At 40.5% G+C, this 25,475-nt stretch overlaps 1 protein-coding gene across 1 annotated transcript in view; it reads right to left on the bottom strand.

Moving 5' to 3' along the window:
* The window catches only part of PGM5 (phosphoglucomutase 5), a 120,787-nt gene that overhangs the window by 83,197 nt on the left and 12,115 nt on the right, over positions 1–25,475 (bottom strand). The window contains exons 2-6 of the mRNA XM_054031402.1: positions 22,502–22,664; positions 17,937–18,083; positions 14,398–14,523; positions 12,635–12,825; positions 11,643–11,797 (exon numbers count right to left, since the gene is read on the bottom strand). Of these exons, the coding sequence (XP_053887377.1) occupies positions 11,643–11,797; positions 12,635–12,825; positions 14,398–14,523; positions 17,937–18,083; positions 22,502–22,664 (782 nt within the window). The remainder of the gene's footprint in view (positions 1–11,642; positions 11,798–12,634; positions 12,826–14,397; positions 14,524–17,936; positions 18,084–22,501; positions 22,665–25,475) is intronic.

Raw genomic sequence — 25,475 nt, forward strand, 5'->3', positions numbered from 1 at the left:
ATGAATAAACCCTCATCCTCAGCACAGCTTAAATTGCACAAGCATAATGACAGATCCTCCAAGCTCCACTGTGATGTTGGGGATAGCAGTGCTAGGAATATTATTCTGAATGGTTAGATGGTAACCACTAATATAAAGAGGGAAACTCACCCTATTTTTTCATACCATTCATTTCTGTGGAGTTGGCTCTCAAATTATTTTTTTCTTCATTTATCAGAAAATAATTAAACCCAAAGCTCACCCTAAAATTGTGACTTCAAGCTGTTCCACTCTCTTTTAATGTGTGATAGGTGACTACAGATTTAGAAAAAAATATGATGAAATGCAAAAGAACTCGAACAAATTCTGCCTGCTCTGAGTTTTATAAGGCTTGGGTGAGTGCACAAGGGAATTGTCAATTGTTGCCCAGGGAATTCTCAGCCTATCACAGCTGCTTTGAATTAACACTCAAACCAACATTACAAAGAAATCAAAACACCTCTCTCTGAAGCAGGGTGGGAAGTCCTGTTTCCATGTGGAATCTCACACTACAGATGTGTTTCTTCAGTTCTGACAGGCTATTAGTTTGCAGTTGAAACCTAAGCAGTGTTCTTGACTGAAAGGGCATGGTCATTAATATACAGGAACTCCTCACTTAATGTTGTAGTTATGTTCCTGAAAAATGCGACTTTAAGCGAAACAATGTTAAGCAAATCCAATTTCCCCATAAGAATTAATCTAAATGAGGGGGCTAGGTTCCATGGAAATTTTTTTCACCAGACAAAAGACTATATATATACATATACACACACACACACACACACACACGCAGTATAAGTTTTAAACAAACAATTTAATACTGGTACACAGTGATGATGATTGTGAAGCTTGGTTGAGGTGGAGGAGTCAGAGGGTGGGATATTTCCCAGGGAATGCCTTACTGCTAAATGAACTAGCAATTGACTGAGCCCTCTCTCACAACTCTCTACAAGGCAGCAGGAAAGGAGGGAGGACAGACAGAGACACACACCCTGTGTGTGAGAGAAAAAATGCACATTTCCCCTTTAAGTAGCTGACCCCAGGCTTAAGTACACTGCCTTGTTAATTAAATCAGCTTGTGGAGACCTGAGACTCGCAGCTACTGCCTAGAAGCTCCCTTCCCATCGTGTATCCCCCCTGCTCTATGGAAGATGGGGCAAGCGGGGTGCAGGAGCACGGGGGAGGGGGAAACACACTGACATTAGCCCTCCTCTTCTCCCTTCCCCCCGTTCAGTAAGCAGGAGTCTCTGGGAGCAGCTCCAAGGCAGAGGGCAGGAGCAGCACATGGCAGTGGGGGGAGGGACAGCTGCTGTACAGGGAACTTAGGGGGGCGGGGAGCTGATAGGGGGGTTGCTGGTCCACCCTGGTTCCAACCACCCACCAGCTAGCTGCAACGGGCTGCTCTTCCTGCAAGTAGTAGACAAAACAGGCAGCTGCCAAACGACGTTAGAAGGGAGCATTTCACAACTTTAAACGAGCATGTTCCCTAATTGATTAACAACTTAACATCGAAACAACGTTAACCGGGACAACTTTAAGTGAGGAGTTCCTGTATTTGCCTGAAAACTAATCTCTTAAGGAAGGAGAAAAAACTCACATGCCTCCGAAATGTGCACTGCCATGACCATGGTATGAAGGAATGTGTTCATCAGTACCAGTTAGGATAATGAGACTGTGGACAGACAGCCAAAAACACGGCAGGCCTATCCAGGCAAACATCTAACTAGATGTAGCACACTGCACCAAGTCATATCAGATCCTGCATCAAAGGCAACAAAGAGGAGTTGGATTTACTCCCTTAGAGACATTTAGAATTTATAGATCATTACCACTTTATCTGCATATTTAAGAAACATCCACTGATGAAACAATAATTGGATCTGTTGCCAGCATGTTATACAACATCCAATGGCAGATAGATACCACTAAGCAAAACCAACATGCACTGCAAGAGAAGAAATTAGTTGAAATGAAATTCTCTCTCTCTTTAAATCCTCTTTGACAGGTTATTTTTGTGTAACCAAAACAATTAGCTCCTTAATGTGAATGACAGCTGGTGCAATGAAATTTTACATTGGTTTATAAGATATATAGATGTATATAGGACCCACGCTATGCAGATATTTTTAATTCAATGCTCTAGTGCCCTTTAAAAAAATAATAGCAGCACCTAGTTTGCATCAGTAGTACATTTGCTAACGAAAAAGTTTGTGATATCAAGTTTTACAGGCCCCAGTTTTTATACATTATTCCTTGAATGTGCTAAACTGTGTTTTTGAAGGCTTGGTGCAGTTGTCCTTCTAATTAACCAACTTTCTTACAGTAATATTTCCATTAGTGCTTCTGCTATATACAATTGACTTAGTTGGAGACAGGCATCTTAAAAAATTGATCTGCAGTAGACTTACCGTACATAAGAGACAGTGTGAGACTGACTTATCTTTCTTTGGTAGTGTGTGCAGGAACAAGGTCCCGACTTGCATATATACTCAAATCACACTCGCATCTCTACTGAGATGTCATGCACGTGGAAAGTAGGGTTTTAACCTACTTGCAGTCTTAATTTGAGAAGGGCCCACTCATTATTCAACATAAAGGACATTTTAAAATCAAATGCCATTGAGGGAAGGGTGCTAGAGTTTAGGATTGTCAGTCTCAACAGTGTCCTTTATACTGGGTAGCTTTTCACTTTAATTAAAGCTAGATAATACTTAAAATATACAGGAAATAATACAGAAAAAAGGAATCATAAAGACACTATACATTGTAGAAGTACAAAAAGACAGCAAACATCCATATGGTAGGTGTAATTAAGAACGCCTGGATGGATTTTTGCCCAAGCTATTCTATAGGAACATTGTGGGTTTGTACTAGGAGTCTTAGCTGCACCATTGCAATGGCACATTGGCTCTTGCTGTCTACAGTGGCACTACAACAGCTGCAGAGGCACGCAGTGCTTAGCTTTGCTCAGAGCAAATCCAATCAGAGTGGTAGTGTGAACCTCTGTGCATCATTGCAAACACTTGTGTGCAGACATATGACATTTTACAAATGTGCTAGAGGGTTGCAATGGTGCTTTGAACACCATAATTCCCTGAGCCTTGTTCTTCTGCTGTAACTACTAGACTATTCTGCCTTTCAAATCTACCCAACTTTCTCTTTAATATAGAAACCACTTTCACTTATCCGGAGGTACTCATTTCAGAGAGCATTAGCTAAATGTCAGTGCTCTATTTGCTTTGGATTTGCCAGTTGTGCAAAAATTAGACACTAAAATACATTTTGTTATGATAAAGGTTTGGTAAACAGGGTGTACCTTCATTTTATACACAATACACACCAAACTCATGGCAAGTGTTGCCAGAGAAATGAAGCCCGATGTATGGAGTCTCAGGAGGTAGACACTGCCACAATCCTGTTGATGTTGGATCACATTAAAGCAGATGTTTCCTGTCAACTGCTACACTTTCCCCAAAGTACATATTAGTATATTCAAACAATCACTTCAACCAAACATATGTCAAGGACCTCTATTTAAACATCTTAACTGAATTCTCTTGTAATCCAGTGTTCCATTTGTTAGTACCGTATTCCTAAGCAACATTAAATCCTCTGGATTACCACTTCCTTCTGTTTAAGTTTAATAATGCACAGTGAAAAACTATTAAACAACCCAGCCCTGCACACAGAAGAGAACACATTGACATGGCTGCATCTAACTTCCTAAATCCTTTGGAATGTTTCACATACCATACGGTGCCTTTATAAAATGAAAGGAATGGTTCAAGGGTAATTATTTTCGCTAAATTGTGGCTGGTCTTCATGTGGCTGCACCATAAGAACAGCCGTGATTACAGAGAGGAACTATGGACTCCCCACCACCACTGCCTCCATAAGAGCTGTCAAGAATCACAATCCCCATGTTCTAGATGTGCAGGAATACTACTGAGTTGATCCTCTCCCTGTCGGAGGAGACAGCGCCATGGCTCCACCCCTCCCATAAACTGGACAGTAGAGATGGTTGGTCTATTGAAGGAATACACACACACACACACACACACACACACCCCTCTCCTCAGTGCAACTGGGTAGCTCTGCAAGGCCTCCTGGTGCTTTTCCTTGGCCAATGTAACAAGCATTTTGTTACTTCATTATTCAGCTGCATTTTACTATAGATGGGCAAACCATTTATGATGAAAAAAGAATTAGCCTAAATTGTCTTTCATCCCCTCAACAAAATCCACACTTTTTTTGTAGTATGGATCAGTTTAGAAAGTTCCTTTCTTAGGATCTGATTCCACTGAAGTCACTGGGAGCTTTGCCACAAACTTCAGTGGATGTAGAATCAGGCCCTTATTCCTTACTTCTCTTTCTTACCTGGACACTCTCCCCACTGCTGCTTTTGCTGCTCCCACCAGACCCAGCTACAAACTCTGGCTATCATCTTTTTCACTCCACATTCTTTCTTGACATGCATATCCAGACCATGATCAAACCTTGCAACTTCTTCCTGCATAACATTTCCAAGAACTAGACCTTTCTCTCTTCCCATCCTGTAAAAACTGGTGGAGAGACACTGTATCATTTTAAGAGGTGCTGCAGTTCTGTCTTCTGTTTATGATGGTAGGATAATGAATATGTAATTACAGTCACAGTGCAGAACATAAGGGAATACATTTGTTATTCTCTGGTTTTATTCATTGTTTTGATTATAGGGATAAGAGATGGCAATGTTGGGCTATCAATCTAATAACATTTTCATATAATAGAATATTTTAAAAATATTAAAAAGTGTGCTCAAAAATATTAAAAAGTGCTCTCTATTCTATCAAGTTTCAACCCAGAGAAATTCTTCTCAGAACATTTCTAAATGCCTGAGTAAAGGAAACACTGAGGCAACCTTAACTACAGTGGTCCTTCCAGGCACTGCTGTAATGAAATAATGAAATATAGCACTAATAACCTGGCAAGCCAATTTAAATATGAAATGTCTAGTAGTATGGCTAGCATCCCTTTGCCAAACCTCAACCGTCTTCTCCCAATGCAAGATGATGCTTCCAACTGAAGAGTGAATTGAGGGAGAAAAAACAATAAAAACCCCCAGAGTACTATGATTATAAGTGGTAAGCATTTCATAAACAAGCTTTCCAAAGCCAAAATCTGATTTGGACTTCCAGGCTGGACTCTTGCTCTTTGTTGCCATGCAGCCATATGTTTAACGTGACTGGAAGCTTGAGTTTACTGCAGAATCACCAGTTAAAAGAAAGTTATCCAGAAGTATATGCTTTTTGTTGACCGAGTTACAGGTTAAGATTTTTTTTCAATTTCCCCTTGGAATTAGCTGAGTGAAATGTCAGGTGCAGTGCCAAATAAGGTTGCAAAGAAATTTATTCCAGCCTAAATCCAAAAGATTTAGACCACAATATTCTACAAATGTTTAAGTCAGAAGGTTTTACACTTATTAGGGCCTTCCTGAAGAAAGGCAAAACCCTTTTTTAAATGCTAATGTTTTCCAACCAGTGTAACTATAGTGTGAAAATATTTTTGTCACATAATTTCATTTATCATGGAATCATGAATCTCTATTATTATTAAATCCCAGCTGCATATGTCTGAACTTAATGTTACTAACTTGTTCAAGAACAGGTAGATCTGTTTGTTAGCCTTTAACGTTCCTTCTCCTCTCCAAAGTGCTATTTCTGCTCCTTTAATGGATGCAACAGATGCATTCAAGAAAGATTAGCAACCACTGTTAGTGTGTTACAAATGTGTCCATTTTCCTACCCATCTCTAAGAATGCTTTATTTCAAAATTATTTCTGAGCTTCCAATGCTAAAGCTTCAAAGTACATAACACACACAAAAATAAAGACTACTGATTGACATAAGAGATTAGAAATTCTTTGATTTCTTGTTTTTTAAAATGTTCTTCCCTGATGCTAACAATGGTTGTAATTCTCCCTCAGACAACAAACTTCTTAACCTCAGGACATTTTCAGGCACTGGCAGTTGTCCATACTCAGAAAGCATATAGTTCTGAGTTAGCCTTGGGCATCCTTTCCTCTCAGTTATGTCTTTTATATCCCCAATCAATCATACTGAAACTGCAAAACCATGAGATATTACACACACATTAAAGGTTCAGATTCAAAACTCATTTATACCAAATTAAATCGGGAATAAATCCACTGACGTTAATGGAGTCACATGAATTTACAATGGCTTACCACTTAGTGGCCATGAGAATGAATGTTCTCACATTGTAAACAAGAAGCAGGCAACATTATCGCCTGCAAATGTAAACAAACTTGTTTGTGTGAGCAATTGGCTGAACAAGAAGTAGAACTGAGTGGACTTGCAGACTCTAAAATTTTACATTGTTTTATTTCTGACCACAGTTTTTTTTTTTTTTTTACATAATTCTACATTTGTAAGTTCAACTTTCATGATAAAGAGATTGCACTATAGTACTTGTAGGTTAATTGAAAAATGATACTTCTGATTTTTTTACAGGGCAAATACTTGTAATCAAAACAAAATATAAAGTGAGCACTGTGCACTTTGTATTCTGTGTTGTAATTGAAATCAATATATTTGAAAATGTAGAAAACATCCAAAAATATTTAAATAAATGGTATTCTATTATTGTTTAGTTGTGCAATTCATTTTTTTAATCGCTTGACAGCCCTAATTACAGTTAGTGCAGGGTGAAGAATTTATAACAATTTCTTCAACAAAATTTGCTATTTCTTCTGTTAAAAATCACTATCCAAAAATTATTCATGATTTATTTCAGCAAATAATATTAGTTTCCAGATAGTTCCAGTTTAAAATTTGCTTTCCATGAGTATTCACACTAAGTTTGTTTTCTACATTACGTAAAAGTGAACATAAGAGGGGCACAAAGATTACTTTAAAAAATCTGAATGAATATTCACAGAAAATGTATTATGCTCAGAGGTGAAAGTAAGCCGGTCCAGCCAGTACGCCGTGCCGGACTGGACCGGCTTCCCCAGTGATGATTTAAAGGGTCCAGGGCTCCAGCCGCCGCGGGGAGTCCCGGGCCCTTTAAATCACCGCCAGGGCTTCGGCAGCCGGGCTCAGGCAGGGATTTAAAGGGCCCAGGGTTCCCCGCAGCAGCTGGAGCCCTGGGCCCTTTAAATCACCGCCGGAGCCCTGCCGCTGCTACCCTGGGGCAGCGGCAGCATAGCTCCGGTGGTGATTTAAAGAGACAGGGGCTCCGGCCACTGTGGTGAGCCCCGGGCCCTTTAAAGCGCCACCAGAGCCCCAAGCGCCAATGGTGCTTTAAAGGACCCAGGGCTCCCTGCAGCAGCCAGAGCTCCGGGCCCTTTAAATGCCTGCCCGAGCCCTACCACCGCTACCCCAGCGACGACAGGGCTCTGGCGGTGCTTTAAAGGGCCCAGGGCTCCCCTCAGTGGCAGAGCCCCGGGCCCTTTAAATTACCACCAGAGCCCTGCCACCCTGGGGTTGTGGCTGCAGGGCTCCTGCGGTGATTTAAAGGGCTCAGAGCTCTGCAGTGGCTGGATCCCCAGGCCCTTTAATTTGCCCCTGAGCCCTGGGGCTCCCAGCTGCAGAGGCAGCTGGGAGCTCCAGGGTGATTTAAAGGCCCTGGAGCTCCCAGCCACAGCCGGAGCCCCAGGACCTTTAAATATTGAAAGGCCCCGCTTCTTCTGATTGAGGCCACGCCTCTTCCAGTTTAGGCCACGCCCCCGCTCAGGACTCCGGCATACTGGTAAGTCCTTTAAGTTACTTTCACCCGTGATTATGCTATCACGCTTTTAGCACAGAGGATTCTCTGTGGTGGACCTCTGATCTCAAACAATATAGATGAAAAATGTATGTTAATTACAAACGCAAGACTCGCTTTGTGAACACTGAATTCTGATCTTGCTGGATCAAGGAGGTTTCAGGAGAGATGTGGAAACCTATTTTTACCAAGGCCTATGAGGCCATCTTGTAGCTTTTACTCGTAAGCCTTAACAATTCATATTTCTTATAGTAACTAACAGCATATGACACAGGAGCTGTCTTCTAAGGACAGGCATGAGATCATTTCCTCGTCTTCTGCCAGCACTAATGTTCATGGTATACACTTTAATTACCCCAGGTTTCCTTTCCAGTGCATGAGCTCACAAACAGGTTTATGAGTGAATACGCAACGTGGTTCCATCAGAGCTGTCCCCCGAGTATGGCAGGCCAGCCCACCAGAAAGGCATAAAAAGGATCAACAAAAGATAGACTGTGCAGAATGAACAAATATCTTCCACAATAGACAAAAAGTTTAGTCTTTTAAAATATTAATTTCTTAAGAATGTCAATTTCTTCTCTATTTACATAAATATACACCGAGATAATAAAGATTAATATTAAACACCATATTTTTTTGCTATTCCTATGTAGAACTGCAGAACTTTGATTTTTAGGTTCTCTCTTGTGACTGTACAGGGAATGCACTTTGCCTTCAAAAAGGCAACAGCTTTCCCAGTTCTATGATCATTCATAGGCTACACAATAGGTGAGTTTCTATAATTTTTCTTTCAAGTTAGCCATTTAACCCACAACAATGGAAGTACAGATGCTGTAAACATATGCAGCTTGATTCTCTACTTTCTTCCACCCATTTTATATTGGTATAATTCCATTGACTTCAACAGAATTGTTCCTAACTTACACGGTTGTAAATGAAATCAGAATCTGGCGCACAGTGAAATCTACATAAAAAAAACACTTCCTTAAGCAACCCCACTCTTAAAAACCACTTCAGACTATGCACAAAGATTTCAGATACAAGTTTACTAAAATGTTGTAAAGATTGCCTCTTCTATACAACCAATTTTTGCTGTAACTTGGGTGGTCATTTAAGACAAGTTTAGCTGTAAAACTTGGAATCAGTGGCTTGGCCATCCATTCAGGGAACTCTTCATTGGAAAAGGCATTTGTGATACTGCTTGCAGTGTTCCAATGCACATGCTTAGCACACACACGGGAAAAGTGATTTGCAGTAGATAAAGTACTAACCATTTATTATTAAACCTCAGTTCAACTTTGAAGTCTAGCTTGGAGTCCTAAAGAAAAGGGTTGAAACATGTGCACTCACTAAAGTAGCCCTTTAAAAAAAAGTCACACACATTAGTCAGGACTTGGGTATCAAGGCAATTGAACCACTGGATCTCAGAGCTCTAGCAAGTCAGTAAGAAAAACCAAGCAATTCAGGCTGTCTTAAGCCACAATGGAAAGTGGCAAACTAGAGGACTCCAGCTTCTAGCACTTGTAGTCTTTCAATCTTCAAGGAAAAACAAAAACAACCCTAACGCAAAAGCAAACAAACAATAAAGAAACAAAAACAAAAATCACATGCACCATGTATGCAGTAAGTAGACCTAATGTTAATAAACATTTGTAGGAATGGCTGGGAAAATATGTATATCCTTAACTAACTTCCATCATTATCAACCACTCTGTTTTATTTTATAAATAAGCCTTAGCCCCATAAAAATAACACTGGTAATGTTGAAACAAATTAAGCAGTAAGTCATTTGAGACCATCTGGAAACCAATAGATCAAGTAAACATGGTCAAGAATCTATGTCAACTGTTGAGAGTGTTGCTGAGGTGGACTTCAGTACATGCATAGCATCTAATACATTTAGCTACTACTGGGGGGGGAAAGAGGGGCAGAAGGCAAATGTGTTTAAAATGTCCTAGATATCCTGAACTGTAGGTCCAACATAACTCTTCTCTATTTCCTTTACTGAAACCATAGTATCTCATGATAAAGATAGATTCCATTTTCAGAGACCTACATGAAGTGTGTGTTTGAGGCTGGAGAGGGGGAAACCTGAATATACTGCATAATTTCCTTAAAGCCTCAACATTTACGTACACTAGGGAAAACTTCTCTGAAAAATCCATCAACCACCAAGGGCATGTGAATTGTCAACTTTAAAAGCCATTGTCAGTTTCAGAAGTCCCATGAGTAGGGACCACACTGTATTACTATCCTTGGTTTTTGGATAGGCATTAATCTTTTCATGCTATTAATATTTCATTTTTAAAACAACTGTTTCCTGACTAGACACCATTTGGTATAGACAACCGCTTATTTGTTTATCAGTCCTAGGATAATATACGTTTGGACACCACCTGTTCAGATTTCAGCTGGTCGGAATAATAAATTCTATATCTCAACTGATTATATATAATCTTTTAAAATGTTCACTTAGTGCTGCATTAGGCCTTCATCTTTCTCTCTCTCTAACCTTTATAAATATTATAAGCAGGGCTGTCAGGTTTAGTCTTAAACCAATATTTATTAGGAAATGGACTAAAGTAATTATGGTCAGGAATTACTGGTAAATGCTTGTTGATCCAGAAAGAGGTCAAATGGTTATTTCCTGTTTCCTGCCAGTCTGCGTTGCCTCAGGTTTTGTGCTGTTTCCATCCTAATGAAGGACAGGCAAATTAGACTATTATTTTATCTAAACTACTTGAAAGTTGAAGCAAAATTTTGAGATATGTGAAGGTTTTATAACTTTTAAAATAAGTATTCATTTTTGCATACTTTTGATTTTCTTACATTTTTTGGAAATGGAACCACCAAAATACCACATAAAGTTGCTGGGTATCACTGTATTTCCAGTCCAACCAGAAGCAGGAGGAATCAGGAATATCCGGAGATAATCTGTTCTTGGATAATTCCCAATCCAGTTTTGCAGAGGCAAAAGATTGTGTAATGCAGTTATGGTTGGGATACAAATCTGAATTTTTAGTTGTTTATTCAAACTGAGACTTTTAAAGATCCTCAGTTCACTGATATTGACCAAAAACAGGGATGACTGGCCACAGGGAAAACACATAATGCAAAATAAAGGTTCCATAAAATTGGTTTCTCCAGTTAAGCAATTATTTACCAATAAGTTCACCCTAAAAACTTCAATCAAAAGTTGTCAAAAATTTTAGAAGGCCTGATCACAAGATTTCACAGTTTTGTAGGCTGCCATATGAGCGTGGTGAAATTTGTTATGGGTTGCGTTAAATCCTCATTCAAAGATGCTCTTAATTTAAGATAGTTATAAGAGACAGTTAAGGGGCCACTCCTAAAACAGGGTCTAATAGAGTTTGCCCAGAAAGTAGCACCTTGTGGGCATCGGGTTCCACTTGGTATTGTGAGCAGGTGTGTGGGTAGGTCGGGGAGAGAACACACAAAAACTGAGAGCAGACAAGAACAGATAGAGAGGAAGAGGCTAAAAAGCACAAAAGACAAGCAGTAACCTATGAGCACAGATTTTCCCAGGGTCACTCTAAAGAGAGAGTTTTTGGCCAAGGTGTATTGGCTAAAGAGACTTGGGACTATATACTAAAACACTTTGGTATTAGTTCCTCCCATGTTCAGAGAAGCAGAATTTTGTACATTCCTTGTAAATAAACAAGATGGCACCAGAGAGAATACCACATTCCATCAATTTCTACTTCTAACTGGAAAATCCCCAGGGCTCCAAAATTTGACTAGCTGCTTGCCTTGAAAAGGGGTAACAATATCAAAGATGGAAGAAGTCACAACTAATTTCAAGACCATGATGATAAATAGAAAACTTGCTCCCTTACCTGTCCAGTGCTGTGCTGGTAGGCATGCTTCTACCGAACCCTCGAACACCCATCTGACGGAAATATGGAATGCAAGAAAGATTGGCAGCAATAATTGCCAGTGAATCAGAAGGGTTCACAAAGAAACCATTTTGACCTAGGATCATATAGCGGTCCTGAAGAGACAAGAAAGACAAAAAGTGTCAGAGAGAAATCAAAGTTGAGTAACTCATCCCCATGATCACTGCAAGCTTATCATCTCCCTATCAAACCACATCTCCTTCTAGCCCAATGAATCAAAATTCCAAGATGCTCCCTGGTTCCAGTCTCCTACATGGCATTTTGATGGGCTTGTGGCTACCCTAGTGTAAGATAATCTTTTTGCTGATGATATGTACTAGCCAGAGACAGGTAGTCAACTGAATACTGACAACAGTAAATGGCTTTTGTACCTCAATAGCCTCTTTGTCCTTTTCTTCACCCCCTCTCACCACACATACACCATCTTAAGACGATACCAAGTTATTGCTGTAATACTTTGCTGTTTATGTTGCTGGTAGCAAGAATGCAAGATTTAAAAAACACAGAGAGCTTGTGATTCAGTGCCTGTCTTACATGCAGAAAATTCATTTAGCTGAAGCACAAAAGGAATTTTAGAATCTCAGCCAAAATTAATCCATTTAGTTGCCGGTTACTAAGACAGTCTCCCTCATTTACATATGCTGCATTTTTTCTATCTGAGAAGTTATGCAAACACCCAAGACAAATTGGGCCAAATATTTAGAGAGTCCTCAGCCTGCCCTACAAATCTGCAGGTGCAATCAGCTGAGAGCACAAATGATATCATTTGGGTTTGATTTGTTGGTACAACTGCTATCATCTGTGCATGCAAATAACTGTATCCTCAAAATTAGGGGTGTTAAAAATTGGGCCTATTATGCTTCAATGTCTAATAGATGCACTAGCAAAGATGACATTCTTGACCCAAAACCCAGAATGGCTGAAATACTTACTCCATCAGCATCAAAAGCAGCTCCAAATCCGTATTCTCCTCCTTTCATAGCCTCCAGCAGGGTAGTTGCGTATGTTAAGTTTGGGTCGGGAAGTTGCCCACCAAAATCCTCCAGAGGAATACAGTTTATTGCAGAATTTGCAGGAGCTCCTAATTCATCACACAGGACTCTCCTTACATAGGGTCCCATAACTGCAAAAGGAATTTGCCATCCATTTTCAAGACCATACACACTTCAAATTCCAATATTCACAACAGCATGGAAACTCAATAGAAGACTTAACTAGTGCATTCGTATTGCACTCACATCTCTGTCATACCAACTGAAAGAAAAACAAATATTTCACTGAACACTGTGTAATTCCCCCTCCTTCCTCCAGGGTTATCAATGGGAACTCTGTTAGCTCAGATGGTAGACATCCATGCTTTCGCTACTGAGTAACTCTGTTAGCTGGTAACAGTAGTAGGCTCTTATCCCCTATGTGGGGGACCACACACATTTATCATACATACTTAGGCCTTGTCTTCACTAGGAAAAAATAGTGTTAACTAATACATAGTAACCAACTCATGGTAAAATGCTGGACAAAGCAGTTGTAGTTTTAACATGTGTTATCAGGTCAGGGTAAATATTAAGGGAATAAACACATTGGGAACATTTACATTGACCTGATAAAACATTAAAATTACAATTGCCTTGTCCACACTATTTTACCACGTTAGTTACCACATGCTAGCTAATGTGATAAAAAGCCACTTTTTCCTAGTGTGAATGCACTTTTATCATGCACAGTTTGACCATCTATACCAGTAACTAAAATTTTATGTGTGTCATAAGTGACAGTCATATAATCCTCCATTCCTCAGCCACGGAATTTGTATTAAAAAAATCTCTTGAGTATTAATAATGCCAAATCGTCTACCATTAAACCCTAAAAAAAATCTTAAATTAAAATGGAGCTGTTAAAAATACAAACTGCATTTATTAGCTAGTGATCATGATGCACAGCCACTTCTGAAACTGTTCCTCTCCACCATTCTCTTCTAAATAAAAACAAAATCTTTTAAGCTTAATGCTCATTAAAAGGAGTCATATTGAAAATCTTGGGATTTATTTATCCACTGAACAACATCAGTGCAAACTTTCCTGCACCTTGACCTGAAGAAGGTCGTTCAGTTGCCATATCCAGCCTTCTGCCTCTGTTGAGACGACCAATGAGTACAAATTAGTGTAAATTGTAATGGTATGTTCATAATATTTATTACACCTGTGCATAAAAAACCCTGAGACCAGTAACTTGTTTTACATAAATCACCTATTATCAGATGGCAATGAATTCACTAAAATCCTGCAACAGAATTGAGTTATAGTCACCTGAAGATGAAAAAGTCATTCTCTCTCTCTCTCTCTCTCACACACACACACACACACACACACACACAACTATATCTTCCTTATTCATAGCCTTCAATTACATAAAAGGTCTGTATCTTGTAATTTTAAACACAATATGCAATGATTTATAAACCACATTACAGTTTAGATGTAGCATATTTGTTCAGAAACTATAATGAACAATTACTATCAAGAGAGCACATTCCTTTAATAATTTCTCTCTTTTTAAATGTGCACTCTGATAATTTATTCCACAAGCTGTTTTTGCTACAATGATCAACCAAATCCTGCACTCCTTACTCAGGGAAAACCCCCATCTTGGGTATGTTTTAACTTTTATTGCCAACAACAGAAACTCAGAATCCTACCTCCATTCATGGCATCAATTCTTATCTTAAGCTGATTGGGTCCAGTCAGCAAGCTTCTGATCATGTTAAAGTCAAAGATAGTTCGAAGCAGATTGAGGTAGATATCCACTGAATCCACTATTTCAACTGGGGAAATAAAGCGAAAGAAATTACTAGAGTTGACCACATAGACAGATGGATAAACTGATCACTAACCTCTCTCCAAAGACACTTAAACAATCCATTACACACTAAACAAGACCAGATCATGCAACACTTAGGAATCAAAAGCTTGATCCAAAGTCCACTTAAGTCAACTGAAAGACTCCCACTGATTTCACTGGGGTTTGGATCAGGTCTCAAGTCCCGTGTAAATCAGTGGAGCTTTGCCTGCTTAAGAACTGCAGGATCAAGAATGTATTAAGGGTCTGTATTACTGTGGATGTATTTCAATAAAATACAATACATAGAAATAAAAACTTCGTTTTACATTCAAAATATCTTTTGACAACTTTTTCAGTTGGCATCAATATATAAAAATGGATCAAACTAAACAGGACTGGTCTTAAGGCTGTGAAGGTATTGATTCCTAGAGAAGTACTACACCAAGAAAAAGGCAACCCACCAACTGCAATTTGTCTTTTCATGTGACTTCCCAAGGTCCAAATTCGGAGAGAGGTGGGAGGAATTATAGGCCAGCATCCTGCGCTTTCTCCTCTGCTGCCGCCTCCTCCTCACAAACCTAATCCCAGCCCAACGCAGAGGAGGGGCACATTTGAAATCAAGCCTGCCCTGCATTCACTCTGCAGTGGCAAGTGATGGAGGGGTGGGGAAGGTAGGAAGCTGCAGCACGGGGCTGGGGGGGGAAGACAGAGCCCATGCTGCCACCACTGGGACGAAGATGCCCTGTCCATACACTCCTGCCCGCTACAATAGCAAATCCCTCCCAGAGATGAGGAGGCAGGGGAGGGGGAGCAGGGCTGGCTGTGTGGCAGAAGAGGGGGGTTGTCCTTCTTTTATGCTGTTTCCTTTGCTCAAAATAAACAAGTTGAAAATAAGAAACCATAACCTTTTTCTTTATTTGTTTGCAATCTTTGCATGAGTGAATCTCTCAGTATCTGTATTATCTGGTATATAAAGTGCCTGGAGCATGATCCTTAGCTAATCAGCAAACAGGGGGTAGATCCTGTCAACTATGCCACTATGATGCTTGCTTGGGGGTACCCAGGGTTGTGAGGCACCTTCCTAACACCTCCCCTTAGGGTGAGGAAGCCTTGTCTGTGCCTGTTGTGGGTCTATTCCCAACAGCACTAGCCTCTGGTAACACAAGCACTGCCTTCCAGGCCTGTGCAGGCCTTGGCCTCTGTACAGGTTAGCAATAGGCACACACCAATCCCAGAGTCCATCAAGCATCCCCCTGGAGTGCCCACCCCTGAGCCACTGGACCACTCAGAGCATTCCCAGATCAGCTCCCAAGGGAACAATACACCCCAGCTTACCAGTCACTTTAGATTATGCCTCCACTTATCACACAGCACTCAGATATGTTTATAGTAAAAACAAGAAGTTTATTTAACAAAGAACAGAGATTTAAGACAAAGCAAGTAGAATTAACGGAAATAAATGGTTACATATAAAATAAAATCATACACGCTTTTGAGAGCTAAACTTAACTAGTAAGACATTCCCCTATCTTATAAAGGGTAGCTCACTCAAAATCTCTCTCCCAGCATCAAACAGCCAGACCAGTGTGATTCTCCATTCATAAGACAAGCCCTGCCTGTCCCCTCAGTGAAGGATGTAGAGTGAGTCGTGGTACCTACAGTTATAGTCCAAAAATCCATAGTTTTCACTATGACTCTCTCCTGCTGGTTTATTTCTTTCTGTAAACTCCCTCTCTGAAAGATTTCACAACCCCCTCATTAGCATTTAGCTCAGACTGCATATGGGCATCCATTGTGAACCATACAATATGCAGTTTACATATAGCCAGACAGACAGACCGATATCTCTTTCCTGAAAGAAAACTTGCCTAATCACCTTTTGGTGACCAGCCCCAAGTCACCGACCTTAACATAACTTTCAGTATATATATCCATAACTCCTTACATATTATCCCTACATACATATTTTCCAATTATTATGATGATCAGTGTGACACAGTCTTTCAGTAGAGACTTCGTGACACTCTTTGGTGAATTAGTATGTAGATACCCAGACCCCAGGGATCCCAGTAACCCTTATGCACTATTGTGCCCTCTGCCCATTAGTACCAAGAGGTCCCTGGGTCACAGGGGAGGAGGCCTGGCTATGGGGCAGAGAGGGGAAGACCCTAAAATTCCTTCCCTCAAGGAAGCTTGAAGCTAGCTGGGAGGGGAGTAAGGGAGTCGGGGCTTTGGGGAGGGTATAGAAAAGGGGCTCCCAGAAAGGGGTGAGCATAGTGGCTTGTGGGTGGAACAGCAGACACTCCTCTGTGGTTTCTAATGCTCTGTGGTTTTTAACTGTAAAACTCTGGAAAGCTAACTGGTTTGAAGTACTATGTAGAAGTAATCAAAAATTGTCCATCAAGTTGGTTTTTATTGTATATTTAAATTCCAATCTGAAAATTTGCTCCCCTTTCCCCCAAGAAATATCTGAATTGGCACCACTGGCACTGTGAGCCTGTGCGCCAAGCAGCAATGTCCAGACTGCAGAGCCAGCCCCAGCCCCAGGGAACAAGATCTGCCGTTGCAGTGTGGGTGCCAACAGGCTTGCCCTGAAACACACCCACACAGGGGGCCTTCCCAGTGCACTAGGCCTGCACCCACATAAAACCTTCCCACGACCCACTGGGAAATGCTGCTGTATGTGACAGACCAAGACCCATCTAGGGAATGGGACTTATTTAACACATCAGGCAGAGCTGTACAGGTATCCCATATACAAGCCAAATGTCTCATTCCTTCATAACTTACAGACCAGTTTAACAACAGGACATCCAACCCAACCAGGCCATTGGGACTACTCTGATGCTTAAAGTTAAGCATGTGCTGAATCAATGCCTTAGATATTAACTAGTACACTTTGACCTGATCCCCTGTGGAGCTGAACTGCCTCCATATTTGGAGTCTGAGAGTGGAGGGCATGCCACAGCTCTCAGGCATGGACCTTTTCAGAGGGGGGAAGTGTAGTCAAACAACACTCTAGCTGGGGTTATAGGCATGCCCCTCTGGCACTTAAGAATTGTTGAACTGGGGCCTATCTAGCAAATTGCTTTATGCACGTGTTTGACTGTAATAGAACGGATGCTCACACTAGAAGTTAAGCATGTGTTTCAGTCTTTTGCTGGATTGGGTCTTTAATACACAAACTCTTCGCCTCAGTTTCCCCATCTGTAAAATAGATATAAGATTTACTTACCTATTCTGCAGGATGTTGTGAGGATTAATGTTTTAAGGCATTGTGAAGAATAATCTAAGCAGCGTTTAAATACTTACATTATTGTCATTGTGTGGCAACTCTTTTTATAAACAAAATCTATGGATTTAGCATACAGCTTGGATAAAAACACAGATTGGTACCTCGGAAAGGTTTGAATTTGTTCTCCAGATCAAATTCTTGTCTTCCCAGCCGAGATAAGTCAACTCTGAGATCGGGACAAATGGCATATTCCTCAAGGGTTTTGCTGATCTGATAGATTTTGTCTGAAACGGCATCTGGGGCAGGTCCTAGAAGACAAACATTAAGATGCCACAAGTACTCCTGTTCTTTTTGCGGATACAGACTAACACGGATGCTACTCTGGAAGCTTTTTTCTGACAATGGCTGACTTAGAGAACAGATTCTTTCTGTATTTGCAATTGTAATCAACTGCAAACAGCTCTGATGTGCTCAAAATAAATAAGCCCAGAAAAAACAGCTGGAGTAAAATACAGATTTTTTTCCACTTAAAGCAAAACACAGAGTTACCACGTTTCTGTAAGAAATATAACACTGAAACCAGAATATATTTTTCTGATTTTTTTTTTTTTACTAATAAAAAACAGCATAGAAATAAATCATTTTTGGGGCGGGGGGGGGGGGGGAAGAACCACAATAATTTGGATGTAGTGCTAAAGAAATCTGCCATTCATTGACTCTCTTCAGTAAATCTCAATATGCGTGTTAAAATAAAACTGGTATTTCCTGAATTGCTTATCCATTTTTACAAATTTGCAAAGATGTGTTTAAAAAGTCAAAAGTACATTCAGGTCCAGGACAGCAGAGTGCAATGTACTTCTTCTGTCCAGCCCAGTTCAATTTTGACACATGTACAAAGTTCAAATAACTGAGAGTTTTAAATAACTTTATTGCCCTTTGGCCTAAATTTTAAAAAATGCATTTGGTTCACCAGTTTTATAGAAATGTTTACTTGCAGAACATCTCTGACCTGTTCAACAAAAACACATTTGTGTTAGAAATTCAAAAATTCCTTAATTTGTTAACATACAGATTGATCTGGAGTAAACATGTTAATCAAAGAATATAATTCACATCGCAATTGTATACTAACTGATTTGCTAGTTTTGAAAACTGGGTGTATTTTAAAAGATGCTATAGCTCAAACAGAAGTCATGGGCTTAATGCAGAAATTGCTAGGTGAGGTTCTGTCATTTTCTTATGCAGTAGGTCAGTTTTTATCATCACAATGGTCATTTATGGTCTTAAAATCTATGAATTTATAATATTAAAGCACAGTTCTGCTCTGAAAAATGATTATTTCTGTTCCCTTACAGACATTCCTTTAGTACCTTCATACACCTCTTTTACTTCTAATTGCACACCATTCCCAGTAATGTTGTTGAATTCAGTGCAGCTTTGCCATATAAATTAGGGTATCAATCATGCCACATAAGTTAGGTGTAATGCATAATATTGTACAAGGGATCGTGGTAGCAGTACAGACAATGATTGCTTAACTTCTTGTTATAATAAAATCATTTAGCCAGGAAGAGAGCTCTGCTCATTTCATTCCAACTCCTCCAGAGAGTCAGGACAGATTTCATTAGTCCTAAATCACCCTTGATAGATGGGTGTCTAGTCTAGTGATAATATTTCCAGCTAAAGTGATCCCACAGCCTCCCCTGGCAACTTGCTCTCCTGCCTAACTGTTCTCATAGTTAGAAAGTTTTTCTTAATACTTAACCTATATTTTCCCAGCTGCAGCTTAAGCCTATTACTTTTTATTATGCCCTTGTTGGCTAATGAGAATAATTGGTCTGACTCATCTGTTCTTGAGGAGAGTTTTATTTTTAAAGCTTAATAAGCTATATGGATTTTGCTTAAAATACCAAAGCAGGCAAAAGAAAAAAACTTCAACTGTTACACATCTGTCAGGCAGATTCTGGGGAGAGAGGATTTAAATTATAAATTAATGGAGATATCCTATCTCCTAGAACTGGAGGGGACCTTGAAGGTCATCAAGTCCAGCCCCCTGCCTTCACTAGCAGGACCAAGTACTGATTTTGCCCCAGATCCCTAAGTGGCCCCCTCAAGGATTGAACTCACAACCCCCTGGGTTTAGCAGGCCAATGCTCAAACCACTGAGTTATCCCTCCCCCCACTGTCTTGCTGAGATAGTGTGTCCAGTGGTTAAGGCATGAGACTTTTGTGCTTTAGTCCTGACTCTCCCACTGACTTGACGTCTGATGTTAGGCAAGCTACTTAACCTCTCTGGGATTCAGACATGGCTACGCACAAAGTTGCACTGGTTTAGCATCACACCTTTAGTGTGATGCAATTGATGCAGCTACTGTGCATAGAAAAGCCCTAAGTTTCTCCACTTCCAACATAAAGATAATACATAGAACTGGGTAAACATCTGATATTTTGGCTTGCTGGCAGTCAAATACATAAATAAATAAAAATGTGTTTCAGGTCAAATTAAATGTTTCATTCAAACTGACACAAACACTTCATTCTGATCTTGAGCATTTTTAAAAGTTGTGGGGGGTTTATAATAAAATTGACTAAACAAGAAGTTGTTTCAAATTGAAAAGTCAAAATGCTAACGTTTGCAAATGTTGAAACAAAATATTTTGACTTTTTCAGAATTTTTCTCTTTTTTTGGATACAAACAGAAATTCATGAATCATTTCGGTGTCACCGAATCTGCATTTCTTGCCAACAAATTTCAGTTGAAAATTTTGCCCAGTTCTAATAACATTCACTTTTGTAAAGGACATGAGATTTTCAGATGAAAAAGCACTATAAAGTGCAAAGTATTATTAATCATTGTTATGATGTATTATGGAAGCATAAAACAAAGTAATAATATGATCTTTACAGATGAATTTCCATGCTTAAGAAAATGAGGGACTAGACTGACTGTACTAGCTAAAGTCTCATCTCTTGTCTACACACAAATTATGTCACATTAACTGTACCAGTGTATTTAAAGCAGTACAACCCTTTGCATGGGTGCAGTTATACTGGTTTAAATGTGCTTCTACCAATATAGTTGTTCCCATACAGGAAGACAAGGGCACAGTCCCTTAGGTGCTTTTGAAACTCCCAACCTTAAAGCAAATGCCAAGATATGTATGATGGAAATGTGAGTAGAATAGGGCTTTATAATGTTAAGTTCCATAAAGTGGGTGATAGCTCGCCTGGAGCAAGGTGTCTCAGGCTGCAAGTTTTCACTGGTCTTCTAATAAAAAATTAAAGTTAAACTCAAAGAATTGGCCACCTGGCCCTTTAAATTTCAAAACAAAATTTCAAAACCAAGTCTGTTGCACCACTTAAGTGAAGATGCAGTCTGATGGTTAGGCCCAGACCCAGGCCTGGGGCTTTGGTTTAGGACTGAGATTTTCATCTCCTGCCACATATTCACCTACCACTTCCCCTCTGATAATGCAAGCCTTCTTAATTTGAACTGGTAGTTCCTGATTGGCTGTGTCCTCCTCCCAGCCCTTCTAGGACCTAGTCTTGTTGGTACCCGAAACTGAATGGCTTTTCTAAGCAGGAGGAGTGCCAGGGTGACAAATCCTCCAGCAGGAGGCAGAGTAGACCTGGTACACCCTATCACTAGGGCCCTACCAAATTCACGGTCCATTTTGGTCAATTTCACAGTCATAGCATTTAAAAATCATAAATTTGATAATTTAAGCTATTTAAATCTGAAATTTCAGTGTTGTAATTGTAGGGGTCCTGACCCAAAAAGAAGTTGTGGGGTAGGGTTGCAAAGTTCTTGTAGGAGGGTTGCGATACTGCTACCCTTACTTCTGCGCGGCTGTTGGCGGCAGCGCTGCCTTCAGAGCTGGGCAGCTGGAGAGCGACGGGTGCTACCCAGGAGCCCAGCTCTGAAGACAGAGCCACTGCCTGCAGCAGCACAGAAGTAAGGATGGCAGGATATAGTATTGCCACCCTTACTTCTGCGCTGCTACCTGCAGAGCTGGGCCCTCAGTCAACAGCTGCCACTTTCTGACTGCCCAGAAAGCAGCAGCGCAGAAGTAAGGGTGGCATGGTATGGTATTGCCAACCTTACTTCTGCGGTGCTGCTGGCAGGGCACTGCCTTCAGAGCGGGGCGCCCGACCAACAGCTGCTGCTCTCCAGCTGCCCAGTTCTGAAGGCAGCGCAGAAGTAATGGTAGCAATATTGTGACCCCCCCTAAAATAACCTTGCGACCCCCTGCAACTCCCTTTTGGGTCAGGACCCCCAATTTGAGAAACACTGGTCTCCCCCGTGAAATCTGTATAATATATGGTAAAAGCACACAAAAGACCAAATTTCACGGCCCGTGATGCGTTTTTCATGGCCATGAATTTGGTAGGGCCCTACCTATCACACATCCACGGACATAGACTAAATATCATCTAAAAAACAGTATGACAAATCCAGCACCCTTCTGTATATAGAACACCTATTGACTTCAGAGGGAGCTGAACTAACTGAGAGGTATAGGTTCAGGGCATATTAGATTTTTTTCATATAAAAATATATATAAACAAAACCTCTCCTGATACTGAAAACTACTTAGCATTCTACTAACACTGAAAAATCCATATAACAGGAAAACATAAATAGTTATAACCATCTGGCTATCCTTATCAACCTATTTCTACCTTTCTGAGATACAGTGATGTAATGTGTTATAAAAACACCTACCTCCATTGGAAACATTAAACTTGACTCCAAATTCTCCTCCAGGTCCTCCAGGACTGTGACTAGCTGTTAGAATAATTCCGCCAGCTGCTTTGATCTTTCGGATAATACATGAAACAGCAGGTGTGGATAAGATGCCATTCTGGCCAATAACCAATCTTCCAATCTAAATGAACCAGAAAAATAAGTTTAATTACATTTGAGTGATGCTGGCATTTCAGCTCTGAATGTTACCAACTTGCTAAATAATTATATCTATATATGTATATATAATATATAGAAATATGGCTCAATTCCCAACGTGGCTGGAAGCCCAAGACCTATAATGCCAGTATTTAAGCTATCTCTGGACCAACTACTGTATAACTAAGAATTCTGGAAGTTAATCTGTTAGACCTCTGCTGATGACAGACAATGTTTAGAATTCTATAGTGTGAAGTAGCCATATGTGGTCAAACTAGCTACTCCTAGTAAACAAATATTTCTTACAAAGATACAACTTACATTAATATATGGTAGGACTGAATTTGACCTTAACCTTAAAAAATAAAAAATGTAACCCTCAGTAAAAATTCATTAACTTCACCTGTGCAATTTGCTGACATACTTAATTAACTTACACAAATTGTAAAGCATTTTTGCACCAGCTATTTCATTATTTAGATAGCACACTTATACCTAAACATAGACAAATTGGACTTTTTAGACACTATTGGACAAATTCTGCTTTCAGTTACGCAGCTGGAGTAACTCCACTGAAGTCAATGAGCAGGATTTGGTCTAAAGTAGACAGTAAAGCAGAGGCACCCAAACTTTGGAGCGTGACACTGGCCATTTGCCAAGAACGATATTTAGGCCCCAGGCCTGCTATTGGATTCACATAGGCAGAACTATGCACCTACACAGAGCCCCATGGAAATCAATGGGGCCTCACACAAGTGCAAACGTCAACTGTGTGGATCCGATTGCAGGGCTGTCGCTTTAATTAGCATAATCGAGAGCAGATAGCAACTGCCTTTCACAGAGTGGCCTTTCAGCTGGATCAAGGAGATCACTGCATGCTAGGGCCTACAGTCTCTGTGAGTCATACCTCTATATCTAAGATAAGGACACCAATGCCCTGGCTGTAGAACACTGTGACCTGCATTTGGCCTGCAGGGTCACTCTTTGGTTAGTCCTGCTGAAAAAAAGTGTGAACCCCAAGCTATATTTGAACACAAGAAGTTCCTGTCCATTCTTAAAATACAGCAACTTTTCAAGGGGCAGTTATTAAACATGGACTCAACGCAGTCAGTATTAAGTGAAAATCCACCCCAAAGTTACAATTTGAAAAACCTTATTCTCACCCCTAGATGGACACTACAGTTTCAGCTCAATATAAATATAATCCAGAAATCAATCATAAATATATGTACAGGCATTTATAAAAGAGTTCTAGTTAATGGGAAACGGGCAGATGATAAAACCAGTAGGAGAGGTTAACGTCACAAACGAATAATGAGGCATTTGCATGCAGAACATTAAAGGGATGTTGTTGGCTTGAGTTGTCTTTTTTTTTAAACAGACTTATTTTAAAAATGCCAGTCAGTGTCTCTTTAAAAGAAAAGTTAGTACAGCTCCCCCTCCCCTGCTAAAAGCAGGAGACCTCTGTCTCCTGTCCCCTTCTCTCTGGCTTGGGGAAAGTAAAGATAACCCATCCTCATCGGCTACTGAAATGGGGACTCACCAGGCAGGAGACTGAAGTAGGAGCAATTGAAGTTCCTGGGGCTCCCATCTTTCCTACCATAGGGAAGCAGCAGCAACATACAGTGAAGTATCTTGTCTCCTCTATATTAAGATCTGTTCCCTCTCCTCCCCTTCCCTCCCACTCTAAAGGCAGAGAAGGACAGAAGAGGAGACATGCTTCCCTTAGCTTGCCCCCCACTCCATGCGGAAAGCACTGCCATGGCCCTGGTCAGCTCCTTCTCCCCGCATGGCAGTCCACAGTGCATGCATGCAAGACTGAATTGTGGAGAGACAAAGGGGAGAATGTGGGGTCTAGTAGGATTGAGTGGTTGAAGAAGGAAGGAGAGTACAGAAGTAGAGCTGGGCAGGAAACAGTTCTCCCATCTCATGAAACATTTTCAGAATTTTGGAAATGTTTCCCATTCTGAATTAGGATGAAAAGTCAACATTTCAAAAATGTTCATGAACCAAAAATCTGGGGGGCAAAACTGGTTCAGATCAATTGAAAAGTTTCATTTTAATAATTTCAAAATCTTTTTATGGTTGAACTGGAAAACCAAACATTTTGATTCAAAAAATGTTAAAATGGTATGTTTCAACACTTCTGAACCTTTTTTTTTTTAAATTGTGTCGAGAAATTTGTCAAAACTGACCTTTCCTACAAAAAAGTTGCGGTTTTCCTGAATCTGCATTTTTCAGTTTTCCAACCAGATCTATACAGAAGTGCCTAGAGGTGAAAAATTGAGAGTGCCACATATGGAGAGGAATGAGAAAGTGGAGAACAGAGGGCAGGTGTGATGGGGTGTATGAACCTCACACTGGTTAACCATGGGTTAACAGGAGTCATTTAGGCCACTGGAGGAGTATTAGGCATAATTGGTGATCAAACCAGCTATGGAGGAGCTGGGCTTTCAATAAAGGGAGCACTGAGCAACAGAGGGAAGGCCGGGGAGAGATCCAGGAGAGAGGTAACTGGGAGCTTCCTCTCTTGGGCTAAAGACAGAGGGTCCCGAGCCAGGAGGAAGCCTGGTAGGCCAGGGACAGTGAATCCTGGGCCCAAGTGACCATCATGAGTAGGAGTGACCCTCATGGGAGCCAGCAAAACCCAGTGATAGTAAAGTATAAGGGGCATTTGAGGGTCTGCAGTGAGAGACAAAAGAACTCTGCAGTCACTCGCTGGAAGCAGGGGAGTAGAAAGTGGAGAGACTTGTGGAAGGTCTGTAGGTGAGGAGGAAGCCTGAGGAGAGAAGAT

This window comes from Malaclemys terrapin, chromosome 6 (genome assembly GCF_027887155.1).
Source record: "Malaclemys terrapin pileata isolate rMalTer1 chromosome 6, rMalTer1.hap1, whole genome shotgun sequence".
Lineage (NCBI taxonomy): Eukaryota > Metazoa > Chordata > Testudines > Emydidae > Malaclemys > Malaclemys terrapin.